At 39.4% G+C, this 22,445-nt stretch overlaps 1 protein-coding gene across 1 annotated transcript; it reads right to left on the bottom strand.

Moving 5' to 3' along the window:
- Positions 1-5,349: 5,349 nt before the first annotated feature.
- Positions 5,350-17,727, bottom strand: LOC310649099 (vomeronasal type-2 receptor 26-like; the record flags this gene model as incomplete). Its single annotated transcript, XM_083377371.1, has 6 exons — positions 5,350-6,251; positions 7,345-7,471; positions 9,807-10,040; positions 12,020-12,880; positions 15,573-15,864; positions 17,540-17,727. The coding sequence occupies 6 exons, from the start codon at positions 17,725-17,727 to the stop codon at positions 5,350-5,352; spliced, it is 2,604 nt and encodes an 867-aa protein (XP_083233497.1).
- Between the last annotated feature and the right edge of the window lie 4,718 nt (positions 17,728-22,445).

The following is a 22,445-nucleotide window of genomic DNA, read 5'->3' as shown; positions in this document are numbered from 1 at the left end:
AATGAAATATCTGCAAGCAAACAACCAAACTCAGAGAACACCAAAAATGCCAAAACCATCCTCAGCCACAGATGTCCTCTTCTATTTAAAAATGAGAATCCAGAGATCTCTTTGAGTGCTATCCAGAATAGTTCAAAAATTCACTCTTCCAAGCTTTCTCCATTTGAATTATATAGAAAAAGGAGTTTGTTTATTGTAAAAATCAGAATTGCTTGTCATCTTTTGTGAATTCTACTGTGCTCTACCAACATATCCCCCAATTACTTTCCATCCATTCTAAGTATGTCAAAACCTTTCCAGGGATGGTCACTATCAAAAAAACAGGCTGAAATTCATGTAACAAAATATCTTACTTAGCTATGAGACATGGAGGATATGTAGCAGACAACTAAAACTGTAGTAATGCATGATAAGAAATATAACTGAGATACATTCTTCCATATTCATAGCCCTCCCCACACCCCAAAGCCTGAAAATGAAATGGGAATGAACCCACAAATTATGGTATTAAAAGATTAATTCTATTGTTGCTGTCCTGTCAGCTTTATAAAAAAAAATAACACACACACAAAGGTTTATAAAATATAAACAGAGACACACACATCGAGAATATTGTAATTCTCTCCCATATATTATTATGAAAATGCATTAGAAAGACCACATCTAATATTAAGCTTTTTTAGAATGTGCAACAGTTTTACAGTACAGAAGACATCATTTGGGAAAAAGAATATTAAAAAAAGAATCTAGCAATAAAATGTTCCTTAAAAGAAAGAAAGTCATATAGTACCTATCTTGATATGTTTCTTAAAGCTTAAAATGAACCCTGCACAATGTGTAAGAAGACAGGAATAAGTTGATATTAGACATTTCAATGCATAAATCCACTAAAATAAAAACAAAATGAAAATTATCATTTGAAAAATATACAGTGTATTTTATATTGTTTTATTTTTAAGTAAACTAATAACTGCTTACATGATATCATCAAAGAGCTCAAGAGAAGGAGCTTTTTCAAATGTTATTGAATGTGAAAGCACATAATTCTGAGAAGTAATGACAGCAATATTGAAGTCTCCAGCATGATAATATTTATGAAGGGACGGGAGAGGTATCTGAGTAGTCCATTGACCCACAGGACATTTGCATAGCGCAGAAGGCAACATCACTAATAACAGCAAAATTAACATTAACATTCTGCATTACCATCTGCTTTCCAATATCTTTCACTGAAGTATAAAACAAAATTCAAGAAGATGTCAGTCTTGGCTGGAATGGCGATTCATTCAGCAGAAATAATAATGCAAACACTCCTATTTCAAGTTACATCAGCCATGAGGAAGCCTTGTATGAATGATTCATGGATATCAACAACACATTTTAGTCTCGATACAAATTTATGCTGTTTACTGCCATGGATATCATCTAGACAAGAAGCAGAGTTAATAATGATTATTTTGGTAATTACAAATGAGAGAGTTACTGTCTGCAGAAAGGTAGTGAAAACATTGCATTAATTCCAGCTCTTGTTTTTGAGCTTAATTTCCATTGAAGTAAATAAAAAAAGAACAATTCTCCCTGACACCTAATGTTCCAGATACACATCTTATCTATCTCTTTCCATATCAACAGATTAATAGTACAATATACTATTCTTATTTTCATTGTAATTTATACATATTTTAGATTCAATAACCAGGATTTTCCCCATTTTAGCATTTAGTACAACCTCTCTCTTCTTCTTTATATCCGCTCTCTCGTATATGGGCTTATAATTTAATTCTTATCACTACATCCAAAAATATTGATTGCATTAGATCATGCTCTCTCTCTCTCTCTCTCTCTCTCTCTCTCTCTCTCTCTCTCTCTCTCTCTCTGTATGTGTGTTAATCACCTTCATTTAAACTTTATGAAAAACTCAATATTTCAATTTAACTATTGATATTCATACATCTATGTTTTAATTAGCCAACATTTTTCTTTATCTTCACATCATAACAATATCTCATATTCAAGATATGGATCCTATCTACTTAGAAATATTCTATTTTAAGCTTATTCGATATGTCCACACTCCATTCTTCTTCAGTCTTATTCTGGGTTTTTTCCTTTGCCATGTCATTTTCCGTGTCCTTGCCTTAGGGTCATCAAAGAATTCTTGTATTATTGTATCATACTGAGGTGACCATCAAATCTCCATTTTTGGAGGGTTGAGGGGTCTGGCAGAACAGCCAAATCTTCTCATTATTTTTTCCTCTTGACGTAATTGTGCTGGACTGTCTATCTTTTCTTAAATCTGTTTCTGATTTTGATCTTCAAATTCCTTTTGGTTTATGTAGCAAATTTTTCCATCCCCCCATTTTGTTAGATTTTTTTCTGATTTTTCTCTTATCTGTACTTGTTGGTTGGTTAAATTTTCTGTCAAAATATTTGATTGTTCAATTTCTTCTGTTGTATTCTGTACAGATAGTTTATTAGTTGTAGTCAAAGTTCGGGTTTGCTTATCTAAGATGCTTTCTAGTTCCCCGCCCCCCCCAAAAAAAGCTCTTATTTCATCACTGGCTGTAAAATTATTTTCATCATAGCAGAAATTTGTTTTTGCATTTCTTCCGTGGTAAAAGTCTGTTCCTGGTCTTCCATAGTAATGAGTTAAATTAAAAAAAATATAGTTCTTTTTTTTCTCAGTAAATAAGAAACAGCTAAGACTCTCACATCTGTGTTCAAAGTTACTCTTATCTTGTTTTCTAAACTATCAGCCAAGTCTCTTTTTTTAAAAGTGACGGATTGCAATTTCAGGTTTAGCCACAAGATGTCAAGTGTTTAGAAAATTCCTTTCAGTTATTTCTTCTTTTTTAGTAGGGCAAAGCCAAACTTTCAAATAAAAATAAGCAGTAAAAAGTAGATAATCAAAAGCTTTTAATACACAAGTTTTTTATTATTATTAAATAAAGTTCTAGTTGAGATCTTCTGTGAAAGTCCATTCTTGCTGGTCGCTTCTCCAGCAATGTGAAACTGTATATGGAAGATGAGAGCCATCCTTCAAACATCTATAGTGGCCATGTAGGCAAACCGGACAGGAAGGCCTGGAGGAACGTTGTCCATAGGGTCGCGATGGGTCGGACATGACTTCGCAGCTAACAACAACAATAAGGCAAACCACAATGGCGACAAAGGGAAGTGGGCTCACTCAGAAATTTGGAAATGATAAATGATATAAAGAGTTGACAAAGGGGCACGTGAAAGTAACTTGATGAAAAATTGCACCATTTATGCTGAACCTAACTCTAACTTATTTATTTATTATTTATTTATTTTATTTTTGGGACTTATATGCTGCCCTATCTCCCGAAGGACTCAGGGCGGCTAACAACAATAAAAACCAACAATACAAAAAGTTAAAAGAAATTAAATAAACAGCCCCAAAATAAGTTAAACTAAACAATTAAAAATTAAAAACTTTTTAAAAAACCCTGTTGTCAGTCCAGGTCAGCCTGATGAAAAAGGAAAGTTTTAAGGCTGTGGTGAAAGGACCGGAGATCTGGGGCCATCCGGAGCTCAAGGGGGAGTTGGTTCCACAGGGCTGGTGCTCCCAGAGAGAAGGCCCTCCCCCTGGGGGTCGCCAGCCGACATTGTCTAGCCGATGGCACCCTGAGGAGGCCCTCTCTGTGTGAGTGCACTGGGCGATGGGAAGTGATTCCCAGCAGTAGGCGGTCCTGCAAATATCCTGGGCCTAGGCCATGTAGGGCTTTAAAGGTAAGTACCAGCACCTTAAACTTAAACTAAAGTCATTCATATCATTCCATATTCACCAGTAAACACCCCAAATACATGCTGAACACTTCAGAAGATAGAACAAAAATTTAAAAAACCAGAAGTCAACATTATATCCAGAGAGATTGCGTTGCCCTCTCTGCATACTGCTTCATTTTTACTACAGATATTTTGTTGACAAAGACATATACATTAAAGATGACAGGTGGAAACCCTATTCCAATACCCCCCTGAAATGATAAATAACAATTTAAGGTTACAGGATTCTTCTTTTAATTGTTAAATTGACTACCAATCAGACCATTGTCTTCCACTTTCATTAATCATGGAAGTATTCTATCTGAAATATACAGTTGACCCTCACTCTTTTCTAAAGGCACCATTGACTTCTTGGAAGAAGTAGCAAGATTAGTATGCTCTATGGTGCTAGGATACATGTGAGGCAGTGCCAGCATTGAAAGATATCCCACTGAAATATTCTTTGTATGATAATATGCCATACTGGCCAAACTAGAGGAAAAAAACCCATTTTTTATTTCTTATATTTATCTTCTACCCATCATATCTAGACGTGACTATATGAAATATGAAGAGAATTGTGGAATATCCCAGGATAGAGGGCCTCATTATTGCATGAGTAGACTGGATTTTTCAGAAATAGAATTTAAAGAAGAATGTCAAAATCCCCTTTTGTCCATTTATTCTTGTTGCTGAGAGTACATTATTACTTTCCTGGTAGGTTGCATAAAACAGGATTGTGAAGGGCTCCATCATCCCAAAATCTGTTTTGGTTCCCTAGCCTTCATGGTAGGTTTTCACTTCAGTATGAAGAGTTATCAATTGAACTGGAGAACATCCAAAGGTATTGGGGCTATAATGTTAAATTTGGGTCAAGGATTAACCAAGCTGTTGGGTACCAAGGACATAATCTAAAAATAATACCAACAGTAACAATAATAATTCTTTGTGCAAAAAGGATTTTGGGATCACATTTATGACGCATTATTAAGTTATAACAAAATGAAAACAAATTTCTGTGTCAACTGAATAAGAGTACTATGAGTGTAGCAAAGACATGTGAACACATTTAAGGCAAGAATAATGATTGTTTGATACTCTTTGGCTTAATTTAGATTTTTTCAACATTTAACTGACTTGTTCATATATTGTGGTTCTCAGTTGGAGAGTAGGTATTAGAATATACATAAGTTGCCAATAGTTTTTTTTTAAAAAAAAAAAGCATTTCTCCCTACAATCCTACTGTAACTATTTAGGAAAGATATGCAGTTGTAGAGAAAGATACATAACTGCTAAATAAGTGCTCCTAAACCTTTTAAAATCCCTAATAATACATAGGGAAATATGCCCCATGCTTCAGATAATAATCCTAAGCAAAGTTTGGAAAATGTTAAAAGTGATGGAAAAGAGACTATCAATCAACCCCATCTCTTCCCACTCAGAATAAATCTTCAACACAAAAGATAAGTTTCCACATTTATTGAACAGCATCCTATGTAGATTGTTATTCTGAAGCTCCCCTCACCGATCCCCAAATTGAGGGGTTTTAACTTTTCCATTTTATTGATTCCTTCTTCTTAAAGACGTTCCAATTTTTAAGTCAGGTTTCATCAAAATGATAAAACATTTTGGGGAAAAAATGCATCCCAGTAACCCAAAACTGGAGGTCAAGATGGAAAATATCTCCACGGCTACCATGTATTTTCCTTTGGTGCTCAAATAGGATGGAATGAAGGAGAGCCAAACACTGCAAAAGACCAACATGCTAAATGTAATAAATTTAGCTTCATTAAAGCTGTCTGGGAGTTTCCTGGCTAAAAAAGCCACAGTAAAACTGACAAGAGCCAGGAATCCCATGAAACCCAGAACACAGTAGAACATGGTAGAGGAGCCTTCATTACATTCCAATATAATCTCTGTATTGGATGAGTACACATCAGCATCTGGGTATGGAGGAGCTGTTGACAGCCACGTAGTACAAATCATAACTTGAATAAGCAAACAGGAAAGGACAATGGAATAAGCCAGTCTTTTCCCCAACCATTTCCTTATCTTGGATCCAGGTTTGGTGGCTATGAAGGCTAGAACCACAATTATGGTTTTGGCCAATATACATGAGACCGCTAGTGAAAAGATGATGCCAAAAGCAGTTTGACGAAGGAGACATGTCACCTTCCCTGGTGGCCCAATGAACAATAAAGCACAGATGAAGGAGAGCAGGAGAGAGATCAGGAGAAGGTAAGTGAGACTCCGGTTGTTGGCTTTGACTATTGCGAGATCTCGATGCTTAATGAAAAGCCAAAGCACCAGTGAAGTCAGACAAAAAAGGGAAATAGCCAGAATAGCTAAAGACACCCCTAAAGGTTCTTTTAGAGATAAGAAACTTAATGTTTTAGGAATGCATAAACGTCGTTGAGGATTTGGATACTGATTTACCAGACATGGATAACAGGTGACTGCATCTGAAAAAAAAACCCATGCATAATCAATTATGTTGTCAGATTGTCAGAGAGACTCAACAGAACCTATAAAACTGCCTTACTATTTTATTAGTATTATGCTCTTGAGTTGGTGCAAATCTGAATCAGAAATGGAAAAAGGTACTATTTCAGTAGGTTTCTTTGAGGTATCATTTAATAATCTACACAGTCTGTTTTATATTAAAATCTTCCTCAGGGCTTTTCAAGAATGCAGGTAGTGGTTAATGTGAAAGTGAAGATGGAGGTGGAGGTATAGAAAGAGATAAAAATATAAATATACTTAATCATTGTGATGACCCAGAGTTAGAGGTCAGTGTCAATTGTGAATACATGCAGATGGCCCCGCTCTCTCTGGTCACTTGCAAGCCCATGAATGCAGGGTCACAAAAGGCCAGTAAAGGAAACATATCAATTGTTCTGAATATAACAAATAAGTTTTTTTCTGATATTTGGGGCTTTTGCTCTTTATTTTAGAGAAGCCCGTCTTTGTTCAGCTGAATAAAAAACATAAAGCTTGAAGGCAACTTCTGGTTTTCTGTAGAAGTATCTATATGATTCTGGAAAAAGACAAGTTTGCTTCCTAGGATTGGCGTTATGACTGACAGTGTCAGCCCTCCCAGGCAAATCAGACAAGAAACCAAATTAAGTAATTCTACTTTATTGAAGTAGAGGTATGTCTGAAGGAACCAATTTCTTGTCCCCACTTTTAACTACTTGATCCATTTTGAAAGGCTTCTTTCTATGACTATTAAGCAACTGCATCTCTTATCTGCTTTCTTTCTTTCTTTCTTTCTTTCTTTCTTTCTTTCTTTCTTTCTTTCTTTCTTTCTTTCTTCCTTTCTTCCTTCCTTCTTTCCCTCCTTCCTTCCTTCCTTCCTTCCTTCCTTCCTTCCTTCCTTCCTTCCTTCCTTCCTTCCCTCCCCAAGAACATTCATACTGTACATTCCATTGCACTTAGTTTGATTTTCAAAATCAAACCCAAAACATTCCACACCACAGACTCTTATATTCTCCTATGTATCTGCTATAGCTCAGAGACAATATATAAGGAATTTTTGTGTCTAGAATATCTTACCCTTGTGATTTGATATTTTTCCTTCTGGACATGGAAAACAATCATAACAGCAAAACGGCTTCCCTTCTTTCTTTCTTTTACTATAACCCTCTTGGCAATTGTCATTACACAGTGAAAGAGGATACCCCTAGACAAAAAAAGAAAGAGTAGAATGTAACACAGAAAAATATTTTGTAGTAGCCTGGGATGCACTGTTAAATATAGTTTGGTTATATTTTTAGATATCATAAAAGACTCTTCCATTGTTTTGTCCTTCAATGTCAATTCTTGGTATACACCAAGAAAACCGAAAGAATGTCAAACATATTTTGCTATATTTCATCTTCTTCCAATAGGATCATGATAATCTTATTCTATAGCCTTTCAGTTTGACAAATTCTTAGCATATTTATAAAGACAGATGATACTGTAAAGAAAATCTTAAAAGGTAAAGGTAAAGGTTTCCCCGCACATGCGTGCTAGTCGTTTCCGACTCTAGGGGCCGGTGCTCATCTCCGTTTCAAAGCCGAAGAGCCAGCGCTTGTCCGAGGACGTCTCCGTGGTCATGTGGCCGGCATGACTAGATGCCAAAGGCGCACGGAGCGCTGTTACCTTCCCACCGTAGTGGTCCCTATTTTTCTACTTGCATTTTTACGTGCTTTCGAACTGCTAGGTTGGCAGAAGCGGGGATGAGTAACAGGCGCTCACTCTGCTACGCGGCACTCGGGATTTGACCCACCAAACTGCCGACCTTCTGATCGACAAGCTCAGCATCCTAACGCACTGAGCCACCGCGTCCCTTAAAGAAAATCTTAGAAACACATAAAAAACCATTGACACTTAATAAATACAGTTTCATGTTCTTTAATCCTATTCTGATGATAATGGCATAACAGCATTTACCATTGCAATGAACAAGGACATACATTGAATTTTGCAGCTACTAAGACTGTTGGCTGAGTAGATATAAAGATAGCCAGAGAAATTATTGAAGCCTGGGAAATGGGTCCCCTGTCAGTCAATAGGAGTGCTAATTTACTAACAGGTTATCAAATATTTAGAAGGCAAGGAGTTGGCAGCACAAGGAAACAACAGCCAAAGACTTAATAGCTGGCCATCAACACCCCACTGACCAACTAAAAGCCACACAAAACTAGGCATTCCTCACCATCCATTCAGAGCTGAAGAAGCTTCTTGGATGAGAAGCGAAATGTCTTTAAAGAAGAACAGGAAAGTCCAGTTTGCCAATTGTTAATTTAACACTACTTCTTCTATGTTTTATTATTATTATTTTAATATATCATGTTATTAATATATCATGCTATGGGGGGTGAACTATTACCCCACGTAGATAGGGCTCGCAACTTGGGAGTCCTCCTAGATTCACGGCTCACCTTGGAAGACCATATAGGAGCTGTGACTAGGGGGGCCTTCGCCCAGGTTCGCCTGGTGCGCCAGTTGCGGCCCTATCTTAGCCGGGATGATTTGTGCACGGTCACTCATGCGCTCGTGTCCTCTCGTCTGGACTACTGCAACACTCTCTACATGGGGCTGCCCTTGAGGACCACCCGGAGGCTCCAACTGGTACAGAATGCAGCCGCGAGAGTGGTGTTGGGAGTCTCCCGATACTCCCACGTTACACCTCTGCTCCGTGAGCTGCATTGGTTGCCAGTTGTCTTCCGGGTGAGATTCAAGGTACTGGTAACGGTGTTTAAAGCCCTCCATGGCATGGGGCCGGAGTACCTCAGGGAACATCTGCTGCCGGCATCAAGCTCCCTGCGCCCTGTGCGTTCCCACAGAGAGGGCCTCCTCAGGGTGCCACCGATCAGAGAATGTTGATTGGTGGTCCCCAGGGGGAGATCCTTCTCTGTGGGCACTCCGGAGCTGTGGAATCAGCTACCGGTAGAGCTCCGGATGGCGCCCGATCTTCGCTCCTTTCGTCGCGATCTCAAGACATTTTTGTTTGTACAAGCTGGCCTAGCCTGATGGGGATCGGTGGGGTTGTTTTATCTTTGGTCTTTTAATTTTATCTTGGGGTTTTTAGAATTGTACTTCTATTGTTTTTAACTAGGGCAATTGTTTAATCTCTTTTTAATGTTTGTATTTGCTATTTTATTCTGCCCTGTGAACCGCCCTGAGTCCTCAGGGAGAAGGGCGGTATATAAATGTTATTAAATTAAATTAAATTAAATTAAATTAAAATTAAATTATTATAGTACAACATCTTATTGTACAGCACCCAGCTTCCCTCTTTGAGGGAGATGGGCAGTTTAGAAACATGGTAGGTAAACAAACAAACAAACATGCATACATACATACATACCTTCTATATTTTTAATTTTATAGATATACTGTTTTTATATTTTATCATTTGATTGTACAGCATATCAAGGGAGTCTTGAGGGAGATCAGCAGTTTAGAAATAAATAAATGTTCTAAATTTTCAGAAATGTCTGAAGACATGTAAATAGATCCGTACTTACCTGATTAAACCTGACAGGCCACACAATATGACTGTCATTAAGAAAAATTCCTCCTTTTGAAGAAGCATGTGGGTCTATCATTCCAACCCTGATTCTATGAAAAGACTGGTTTGGGAAGGTTACCCAGTTTATAATATCAAATCCCACTATTTGTTCACCATTTTGATTAAAAGAAATAATGTCACCAGCACTATTGTTGAATGAAACTTTTCTCAAAAAGGGGTGGAGCTGAAACTGAAAGAAATATGCAAAGAAGTTAGAGATTAGATTAGATGATAGATAGATAGATAGATAGATAGATAGATAGATAGATAGATAGATAGATAGATAGATAGATAGATAGATAGACAGACATGCATTTTCAACATTAAGATTCTATAAAATTAAAAAGTATGAGGCACTTAGTATATTGGATATAAATAATATTTACATTTCAGAAAATGGGAACAACAATCAGTAAAGATTCAAGATTAAATAGGAAATCATGTGGGGATTATATTCAAAACATCATATGCAAAACATATTATATGTAAAACATATTATATGCAAAATATATTATATATTATTATTTACAAGAATGCACTTAATTAGATTGGTTTCAATTTTGGAATACACTCAATTCTTGGTCAAGCTTTTTGCTTTTAATTCAGCTGAGTCTAGAGATTGATCTCATAGCTACACTGCCCATGTTTCCAAATCCTCTAAGAAGTTCTGCCTTCATATCTTGGACAATAAGTTCCTTTAAAATCATATTCAAGGCAGAAATAATTATATATGACATTCATTTTTGTTAAAAATCATGGAGGAAGGGAGTATCCGTGGTCAAGATATCTCTTTTCAGACCAGTGTGATTCCTGTGACTGTCAGCTATCCCAGTTCCAGTTTATTTCCTTATTGTTGTTTTTTTGTTTTAATAGGCAGTTAAATCATAAAGGGGTATGCAAGTGATGAAATATCTGTACTTGTTTTTTTTTCATTATTGTCATAATTTTCTTTCAGCAAAAAAAAAAAATACTTTCATCAAAAAGTCATAATTTTCTTTCTTTCAGCTTATCTGAACTTTTCTGTTGTATTATCTTAACCCATTAATTACAGTTGCAAACAACTAATGCATCTTTCCTCACTCTTGTTCTTGGTTGATGTTCCGTAAGTTTGTGTCTTTCCAACTTTCTGTTTCTCTACTCTCATCTCCTTTCCTTCCATTCCATGTGAATTGAGAGAAGAGAGACTTTAAAACAGAAGTCAAATAATGGAATCAAAGAAAAGAAAAGGGAGGGAGAGAAGTGGGAAAAGGTGGGAAAGTCCTCCTCCTCCTCCTCCTCTTCCTCCTCCTCCTGCTTCTGCTCCTCCTCCTCCTCCTCCGAGTTTACATCCTATGACAATATCTTTAACACCACTAAACATCCACATGTGGCTACATCGACAGGTTCTTGAAAGGGACTCAATAGGTGGACTAAAACACTAAATCCAGCCTAAATATCTTGGTGACAAACCATAATAATAAAAATTTCTTGTCACAAGAAAGATTAGGTGGCTATATATGTTTAAAAGATGTAATTTTGATGACTTGGCCAATTGGTTTGATAATAATATAAATCTATCTTAAACAGAATCATTTTTTTTAACCTCTGATGCACTGTGAGCTCTTCGTAGATTAAGTTGGCATGCAGATAGGTCTTCTACTGATTATAATGTGAACATGCAAGTGGATTACGAGACATTGATGACTAAAATTACTTATTGAGTATCTCAAGTATCTTCCTATCTGACAAGAGGGTATTTGAATGTGACGACCTCCTCTTCTATAATTATTATCTCTGTAATCTTATAATCTTATAATTCATTTATTAATCTTAGAATGAATTTGTGATGCTTTATTAAGCTATACAATGTATCTTCCCTTTCAAAATCGCAACCCAAAGTGACCAATTCTGTGCTTAGCTGTAAGTCTAAATTTAATAAACTCAGATTAATAAAACAAATGACTAGACTTCAGCTCTGATTGACATTTTACATCCCAATGACCTGAGCAAATCGTGTTGAAATTCCTGCAAATCTGATCCACTTCATTAAAAATTCAGTAATGTGCTCACTCTTTTTCTTAAATGAAGTCAGGAGAGAATTTGAGTTTAGGTTCAAAACTTATACTTTTTCATTTACAATTTTGGTAAATTGTTTTCTGTTGTGGTACCAGCCTCCCATTTTGTTCTTACCTGCCACGAAACTTGATTGAGAAGATTCTTCTGCTGCTCTTTTTTTCCTATTTGTCTCTGCTTGGACTGTGATAAATACATGATGTGCAAGGCATGGGCAACAGCATGGACTGCATTGTAGATGCAATAGCTGTGGGCAGTCATCTTCATTTCAAAAATTGTCGCAGGGAGACTTTCTAGTTTCTCCTTCCCAGTGCAAAGTCTCCCAGACATGTTGTTTACATTGGGTTTAGGTAAAGAACAGTCAAATGCATGTTCCCAAAATATCTGGAGAAAATCATCATCCTTTTCTAAGATGGGATTTATGGCCTGAAGAAAGATCTTGAATCCTAACACATCTCTTGAGTGAACTGCAAAAGATATAGCACCATGGATGAAATCTATGTCATGGGGTTTTTTAAAAGAATATGACACAAAATCCATCTGAGCTGTCATAATCCAGACTTTTCCTTTTGATTTGTCCATGTCGAGATATTCTGGAATTCCTAGCAGTAGGAGAAGAATTGACATGGTTTGTAGTTCCCCATGTATGACTAAGATATTGGAAGTGTCCCTAGTGATGATCCTGTACGTTTTAATCCCATCGTCTACAAGGGTTTCAATAGCATTAGAAAATCCTACTTTGGGGAGTCTTTGAATAAAATCAAAGCAGATCCCTCTCTGGGGAAACAATGGAAGTACATTCTGCACAAACCTCTCCCCATTATCATCATCGAGATACAGCACTCCGATCCATGTCCACCTAAAATGAAGAAGTAAGTGAAGAATCCCTTTGTACTGATGAATGCCTTGGGGAAACATCTGTTGGACAAAAGCATCTTGGTTTTTGTAATCCAGCACTGGAGCAGAACCATACGACAGCTAACGAATTGATAAGAAAAAGAACAGATTTCCAAAACAGGTTTCTGTGCTTCTGACAACATATGGAAGTGGCATGTTGGTTAAATTTTAATGCTGATTCTAATATAATTACATGGAATGGAAGTCAAATGTTGAACTCTTCTCCTCCAATTTTTTTATTTATCATATCTTTTTATAGATTAGAAACTCTCATCCAGCAGTTCATATATGATTCCTTCTCTTAAATACTATACAACAGATCAAAACTACACTCTGCAACCCACTGAACTGTTATCATTTCCTTATTTGATTTGGGATGTCTAATAAGTCAACAATTCCATTTAAATTCCAGTTTCCTGTTATACTAAGATTAAAAAAAAAGGTCAAGTCACATTCTGGTTGTTAAATCATTCCTTCCTGATATTTTCTTTGAAGGTTACAAGTTATCTCCTACAGTATAACAAAGGAAGAGGCAATCAAACAAATTGATATAATATAAAGTGATTCATAAAAGTACCAATAAATTGTTGTTGTGGTTAGCAACTCCATGGACAATGTTCCTCCAGGCCTGGGGTGTCAAACTCAATTTCATTGAGGGCCGCATCAGCATTGCGCTTGCCCTCAGGGGGCCAGGTGGGTATGGCCAGGGTGGGCGTGGCCTACTGGGTGGGCGTGGCTAGAGTGCATATGGCCTACTGGGTGGGCGTGGCCAGCTGTACATCGTTCGCATCAAGGGTGCCTATGGGGGCCTGGGCAGGAGTGGGACAGATCTGAGGGTCTCTGGGCCAGGGCCAAGGCAGTGGGGGCCGTTCCCTCACTGTTTCCAGGATGGCTTCGCGGGCCACATGAAACCACTTCGCGGGCTGGATCTGGCCCCCGGGCCTTGTGTTTGACATGTCTGCTCCAGGCCTTCCTGTCCTATACCATCTTCTGGAGTCCATTTAAGCTCACCCCTACTGCTTCAGTGACTCCATCCAGCCACCTCATTCTCTGTCGCCCCTTTCTTCTCTTGCCCTCAGTCTTTCCCAATATTAGGTTCTTCTCCAGTGAGCCCTTCCTTCTCATTAGGTGGCGAAAGTATTTGAGTTTCAACTTCAGGATCTGGTCTTCTAAAGAGCAGTCATGGTTGATCTCCTCTAGGACTGATCGGTTTGTATAATGTTGTGAACCTCCATCCATAGTTCTTCAGACACTCTGTCTATCAGATCTAATTCCTTAAATTTATTTGTCACCTCTACTGTATATTGATCAGGGATATGATTTAGTTCATACCTGAGTGGCCTACTGCTTTTCCTTATTTTCTTCAGTTTAAGCCTAAATTTTGCAACAAGAAGCTCATGATCTGAGCCACAGTCAGCTCCTGGTCTTGATTTTACTGACTGTATAGAGCTTCTCCATCTTTGGCTGCACAGCACATAGTCAATCTGATATCTGTGTTGACCATCTGGTGATGTCTATGTGTAGAGCCATTTGTTGGGTTGTTGGAAAAGAGTGTTTGCTATGATCATCGTATTCTCTTAACAAAATTATGTCAGCCTGTGCCTTGCTTCATTTTGTACTCCAAGGCCAAACTTGCCTGTTATTCCGGTTATTTTTTGGCTTCCTACTTTAGCATTCCCATCCCCCATGATGATAAGGACATCATTTTTTGGTGTTAGTTCTATAAGGTGCTGTATGGCTTCATAGAACTGGTCAATTTCATCCTCTTCAGCACTGGTAGTTGGGGTATAGACTTGTGATATTGAATGGTTTGCTTTAGATTCGAACTGAGATAATTCTCTCATTTTGGGGATTTGTATCCCAGTATTCATTTTCATACTCTTTTGTTGTCTATGAAGGCTACTCCATTTCTTCTGAGGGATTCTTGCCCTCAGTAGTCATCTGAATTAAATTCACCCATTCCTTTCCATTTTAGTTTGCTGATTCCTAAGATGTCAATCTTCAGTCTTGTCATCTCTTGTTTGACCATGTCCAGCTTGCCTTGATTCATGTATCTTACATTCCAGGTTCCTATGGAGAAAAAATCTTTATAGCATCGGAGTTTCCTTTCACCACCAGATACATCCACAGCTGAGCATCCTTTCAGCTTTGGCCCAGTCGCTTTATTTTTTCTGGTGCTACTAGTACTAGCCCTCTCCTCTTCCACAGTAGCATATTGGACACCTTCCGACCTGAGGGACTCATCTTCCATCATCATATCTTTTTGTCTTTTGGTACTGTCCATGGGGTTTTCATGGCAAAGATACTGGAGTGGGTTGCCATTTCCTTCTCCTGTGGATCAAATTTTGTCAGAACTCTCTGCTATGACTTGTCCATCATGGGTGGCCCTGCACGGCATAGGTCATGGCTTTGTTGAATTATGCAAGCCCCTTCACCATGACAAGGCAGTAATCCATGAAGGGGACCATTAAATTAGTAGCCAAATAAAATCAACTAAGTAGCAGTAAAATTATAAACAATAACATTGATTTTGATAAGACCCAAAATTAACATCTACAAGATCTTATCTAATACACATACTTATTCATATATAATCATGATGGCTTTCTTAACAGAAATTTCCATAATGTACATATATTTTATATATTATTTCAAGGAGTGTAGGTGTTTTTATATACAAAAAGGGCAGACACTTTTATCACAGGAAAATTGGATGATTATTCAAATAAAAATTGTTAGGTTAGAATTTGAAAACTGTTCAAAAAATCCTTACCTGTGGAACCTTGTAGATACCTAGGATGGTGGCTATATGGAGACAGACATTTGAATTAGGTCCCCCAATGACTGCAACTGCATTGTTTCTACTATTACACTTGTAGTTTGGAATAAACCTTTTCCAGGAAGAGAGAAGTTCCATTGAAGCAAGATAAGTCCAACATGCACTGAGATGGCTGTTATAGATCTGGAATCCCAGAGTGATGTTTGGCAAAATATCTGGGTTTTCATTGATTTCTTTTACAGCAAATACCAGTGCCAGGATATGCTGGTAATGTTGAATCAATATCCTACAAAGAAACATATAAATTGTATAATATGTAGTACATGTTATAATACAATGTATTATATGATATTTGTGATAGTTTAAGTTGGTGTATATTGAACAAATGATGATGCACTTAGGTTCACTAGATCACCCCTTCATGGGAAGTATACATTGGAAACATTCACATCCTTAATGAGTTACTTTTAAAATTTAATCTGGGAAATTAATTGTGCTCCACTGAGAAAAATTATAGCGATAATTGGCTAAAATGTGATTATTCATTTATTTCTTTTATAGCAAATGCCAAAGCTAGGATGTATTGTTAGTGTTGAGAAAGGAAGGAAGGAACGAATAGTAGGATGATATGAATACTTTTTTGAAAACTGTTTTCAATATAATTTTCAGAAATTGTTGACTTGGAGTGTATTCTTGTATGTATTCACATTCATTATTCCATGCATGTTATCATACTAGTAACCTACAAAGAGGTATATATGTTTTATATGTATGCTTCAAAATGCAATATTTGTTTATTTTAATGAAATATATGTCAACTAATGCTGCATCTAAGATTGACCATGCAACTACTATGATGGATAGTGTGATTCTGTGTTGAAAAATACCAACTCTGTCAAACACCCTGTATAGGTGAAGCTGCTCACATGAATCCAGGAAACTGAAAGTTATAAATGATGTCTCAAGGCTGGCTCTTCTCAATAGCAGTGCAAAAGAATGACTTTAGTGAAAATAATTAGATAGGGCATGTATGAATGTATCTTCAACTACTAAGATTCAAAAGATCACTGTCTGATGTGCTAGAACAAAATTGTATCCCCAGAATTATCTTAATTGGCTTTGAAACATGGAGGATAAGGAGCAAACTACTAAAACTTTAATAATGCATGATAAAAAAAAAATTGAGATACTCTTCTGTATTCCCAGTTCTCCCCACCCCCAAAGTATGAAAATGAAATGGGAATGAACCCTCAAATTATGGTAGTAAAAGATCACTTCTATCGTTGGTATCCTGTCAGTTTTATAAAAAAATAAACACATACTCACAGAAACACACACAGACAGAATATTATAATTGGCTCCCATATGCAGTATTATTATGAAATTGCATTATAATGACCATATCTAACATTAAGCTTTATTAGAACAATCTGTTCAGTTCATGAGTGTAATGGGAAGTTATGGAATGTGCAACAATTTCACAGTATTTCTCAGTCATAATTTTGGGAAACAAAAAGAATATGGAAAAAGGATTTAGCAATAAAATGTTTCTTAAAAGAAAGTAAAACATATAGAACCCATCTTGATATGTTCCTTAAAGCTTAAAATGAATCATGCACAATGTTTAAAAAGACAGGAATGAGTTCTAGTTCATACTAGACAATTCAATGTATTTGTTGTTGTTGTTAGTTGCGAAGTTATGTCTGACCCATCGTGACCCTATGGACAACGTTCCTCCAGGCTTTCCTGTCCTCTACCATCTTCTGGAGTCCATTTAAGCTCACACCTACTGCTTCAGTGACTCCATCCAGCCACCTCATTCTCTGTCGTCCCCTTCTTCTATTGCCCTCAATTCAATGTATAAATCCACCAAACTAACAACATAAAAATAACCATTTGAAGAACATATAGTGCATTTCATATTGTTTTATTTTTAAGTAAGTAAACTAATAACTCCTTACATGATATCATCAAAGAGCTCAGGAGAGGGAGCTTTGTCAAATGTTATTGAATGTGAAAACACAAAATTCTGAGAAGTAATGCCAGCAATATTGAGGTCTCCAGCATGATAATATTTGTGAAGGGCTGGGAGTAGTATCTCAGTAGCCCACTGACCCACAGGACACTTGCATACCACAGAAGGCAACATCACTAATATTAACATTAACATTCTGCATTACCATCTGCTTTCCAATATCTTTCACTGAAGTATGAAACAAAATTCAAGATGTCAGTCTTGGCTGGAATGGCAATTCATTCAGCAGAAATGGTAATGCAAACACTCTTGTTTCAAGTCACATCAGCCATGAGGAAGCCTTCTGTGGATGACTTGTGGAAATTAATAGCACATTTTAGTCTCAATGCAAATTTATGCAACTACTGCCATAGATATCTCCCAGACAAGAAGCAGAGATAATAATGATTATTTTGGTAATTACAGATGAGAAAGTTACTGTATGCGGCAAGGGAGGTGACAACTTTGTGTTAATTCCAGCTCTTGTTCTTGAACTTAATTTCCATTGAAGTAAATGAAAAGAACATTGCAGTTGATTTCCCCTTTTAGTTTTGTAAGAACTAAAGTCTGTTCTTTCTTTCTTTCTTTCTTTCTTTCTTTCTTTCTTTCTTTCTTTCTTTCTTTCTTTCTTCCTTCCTTCCTTCCTTCCTTCCTTCCTTCCTTCCTTCCTTCCTTCCTTCCTTCCTTCTTTGCACTCTCTCTCTCTCTCTCTCTCTCTCTCTCTCTCTCTCTCTCTCTCGTTTTCTCATTTCTAGCCTGGTGTTTAGACCAAATCCATAAGAATGTAGTAATTTGAGGATGGAGAAGATTTCTGAGAAATAAATAAAAAACAGCTGTAGTCTTTGGAATAAAGCATTTTTTTAATTAATGGAGTAACCTCTGCCCACCAGGCTTCTGGGTGCTACACCGGCCACGAGCTCATGGTAGGGGTGGGGGAGTGGTGGTCACTATTAGGGAGACTTTATGTCCGCGGGAGACCACCGTTTCTCAGATAGTCGGGTGTGAGTCTCTCTTTGTGAGATTTGGTTCTGGGGCGCAGTTGGGCTTGCTGCTCGTGTACATTTCGCCTAGTCGCGCAGCGGCAGCCCTGCCCGAGCTGCTCGATATCCTCTCGGGGTTGGTGGTTGAGTTTCCCAAACTTATAGTTTTGGGAGACTTCAATCTACCATCCCTGGGAGGTTCATCTGAGCTAGCTCGGGAGTTCATGGCTTCCATGACGGCCATGGACCTGACGCAAGTAATTTCTGAACCAACTCATGAGGGAGGCCACACCCTTGACCTGATTTTTTTATCTAGACGGTGGTTGGATGATCTTGGTGGGGGCTCTCCACTTATTATGCCCCTGTCATGGACCGATCATCATCTCCTGCGGCTGGTCTTCCACTTTGCCACTCCCCGCCGTGGGGGTACGGAGCCAATTAGATGGTACCGCCCCAGACGCCTAATGGATCCTGATAGATTCCAAGCGGCGCTGGGGTCCCCACCTGCCTCCATTGCTCACAGCTCGGCGGATGCCTTAGTGGAAGCCTGAGAAAGGGCAGCCACTGAGGCACTTGACCGGGTTGTACCCTTGCGGCCCCTGACCCGGCGCAGATCCCAGCAAGCTCCATGGTTCTCCACGGAGCTCCGGGAGATGAAGCGTCAGAAACGGGGCCTAGAGAGCCGTTGGAGGTCTAGCCGATCCGAACCCGACCGGTTGCGGTTAAGAACCTATATTAGGTCTTATCTCGCAGCGATGAGGGTGGCGAGGTGTAATTACTTCTCCACCCTCATCGCGTCCGCAGATAATCGCCCGGCCGCCCTGTTTAGGGTGACTCGCTCACTTCTTAATCAGGAGGTGAGGGAGGATCCCTTGCAGGGTCGTGCTGAGGAATTTAGTCAACATCTGTCGGATAAAATCGCTCGGATTCGGACCGGTTTGGACTCCAACTGGGCAGAGTCAGGCGATCAGGACACGGGCGGTCTTGTCAATGTTACCTGGGAAGAGTTTGATTCTGTGACCCCTGATGAAGTGGACAGGATTATGGGGAGGCTGAGCTCCTCCACATGTTTGTTGGACCCGTGCCCTTCCTGGCTGGTTTATGCAGCCAGGGAGAGGACACGAGGCTGGCTCCAGGCGGTTATATCTGCTTCCTTGAGTGAGGGTTATTTCCCCACCGTCTTGAAGGAGGCGGTGGTGAGACCTCTCCTCAAGAAGCCTACCTTGGACCCAGCTGTATTGAACAACTTTCGTCCAGTCTCCAACCTTCGCTTTCTTGCGAAGGTTGTTGAGAGTGTGGTGGCGCATCAGCTCCCTCTGGTCCTGGATGAAGCGGATTTTCTGGACCCCTACCAATCGGGTTTCAGGCCTGGGTACAGCATGGAGATGGCATTGGTCGCTCTGGTGAATGATCTCTGGAGGGCGTGGGACAGGGGATATTCCTCTGTCCTAGTCCTATTAGACCTCTCGGCGGCTTTCGATACCATCGACCATGGTATCTTGCTGCGGCGTCTCAGGGGATTGGGAGTGGGAGGCACAGTTCTTCAGTGGTTCTCCTCCTATCTCCTGGGACGCTCGCAGTCGGTGTTGGCAGGGGGGCAGAGATCGGCCCCTAGGTCTCTCGTATGTGGAGTTCCTCAGGGGTCGGTTCTCTCGCCTCTCCTGTTCAACATCTACATGAAACCGCTGGGTGAGATCATTCGTGGTTTTGGAGTTGGGTATCATCAATATGCCGATGATACCCAACTTTTCTTTTTGACCCCAAACCACCCCAGTGATGCCCTCGCTGTGATGTCCCGTTGCCTGGAGGCGGTCCGGGTCTGGATGGGGAGGAACAGACTTCAACTCAACCCTGACAAGACTGAGTGGCTGTGCATTCCGGCATCCCGGGACATTCAAAATGTTCCATCCCTTTCTATGGGGGGTGAGCTCTTACCCCCCGTGGATAGGGCTCGCAACTTGGGAGTCCTCCTAGATTCACGGCTTACCCTGGAAGACCATATAGTGGCCGTGACTAAGGGGGCTTTCGCCCAGGTTCGCCTGGTGCGCCAGTTGCGGCCCTATCTGGACCGGGATGCCCTGTGCACGGTCACTCATGCGCTCGTGACCTCTCGCCTTGACTACTGTAATGCTCTCTACATGGGGCTTCCCTTGAAGACCACTCGGAGGCTCCAACTGGTACAGAATGCGGCCGCGAGAGTTGTCTTGGGAGTTTCCCGGTACTCCCATGTTACACCTTTGCTCCGCGAGCTGCATTGGTTACCAGTTGTCTTCCGGGTGAGGTTCAAGGTCTTGGTTATGATCTTTAAGTCCTTACATGGCGTGGGTCCGGGTTACCTCAGGGACCACCTGCTGCCGGCGTCAACTCCCCTCCGCCCTGTGCGTTCTCACAGAGAGGGCCTCCTCAGGGTGCCTCCGGTAAGGGAATGCCGACTGGTCGCCCCCAGGGGGAGGGCCTTCTCTGTGGGCGCTCCGGCACTATGGAATCAACTGCCGGTGGAGCTCCGGATGACATCAGACCTCCGAACCTTCCGTCGCGGCCTGAAGACCTACTTATTCGAATTAGCTGGTCTGGCCTGATGGGGGAATATGGGCTTTTAAAATTGTTGTTTTTATTATTGTATTATTGTTTTTTTTATTTGGGCATTGGTTTAATCTTATTTTAACTTTTGTATCGTAATTTATATATGCCCTGTGAACCGCCCTGAGTCCCTAGGGAGAAGGGCGGTATACAAATTAAATAAAACCTAAAACCTAAACCTAATAATAATAATAATAAGTAAGTTGGAAGGGGCCTTGGAGGTCATCTAGTTCAACCCCCTGCTCAGGCAGGAAACCCTATACCATTTCAGGCAAATGGCTGTCTAGTCTCCTCTTAAAAACTTCCACTGTTGGAGCATTCACCACCTCTGGAGGCAGGTTGTTCCACTGGTTAATTGTTCTAACTGTCAGGAAGTTTTTCCTTAGTTCTAGGTTGCTTCTCTCCTTGACTAGTTTCCATCTGTTGCTTCTTGTCCTGCTTTCAGGTGCTTTGGAGAATAGCTTGACTGCCTCTTCTTTGTGGCAGCCCCTGAGATATTGGAACATTGCTATCATGTCACCCCTCACTCTTCTCTTAGTTGAAAGGAAAACATATTATGCCCTGACACTACAGTGCTCCAAAGTGGATTTACATCTTCAGAACTAGCCTACTTTCTTTTGGACCACTTCAGAGGTGATATCTGAAATATGTAAATTTGTCTTAAATAAATGTATCATTGAAGTTATTTATAAAACTGCATTTTTTAAAAATAGTTTTCTTCTATCCATCCTTCTAGACAGAACAGCATCTTGTTTCTAATATCTACCATTAAGTTCACCCAGCCTCCTTACAGCAAATGCACAGCTAATAGTGCTGTAGGACACTTTGGTTTAAGAAAGGTTGCAGGAATTGGGTATATCTAGTTTAGTGAAAAGAAGAACTAGGGCTTTCTGGCCTGAGCAAACTTTAGGAAGCCAAGCAACTCATTTCTGCTAGTGATATAGCACCATGTATGAAGTCTAAGTCTATCATATTTTAAGGGGAGTGATGTGAAATCCATTTGAACTGTCATAATCCAGACCTTTGCCAACATTGGCACATACTCAAATTCTGAGAAATAAAGCACCATCCTCAAAACAAAGGTGGTCTGAATTTCACCATGGACTATGAATATCTTGGCAGAGCTGTTTAGGATTGCTTTATGCATTTTGTTTATTTTGTCCAACATGTCAGCAGCACCTTCAGCAAATGTTGGTTCTATAGTACATGGGAAGTACATCCTGCACAAATTTCTCTCCATTGACGTCATTCAGATAAATGACACCAACCTTTCTCCCTTCAAAATAGTTCAAC

The sequence above is a fragment of the Vipera ursinii genome, assembly GCF_947247035.1.
Source record: "Vipera ursinii genome assembly, chromosome: Z".
Lineage (NCBI taxonomy): Eukaryota > Metazoa > Chordata > Lepidosauria > Squamata > Viperidae > Vipera > Vipera ursinii.
The sequence above is the reverse complement of the archived record's forward strand: the minus strand, read 5'-3'. Positions and strand labels throughout refer to the sequence as shown.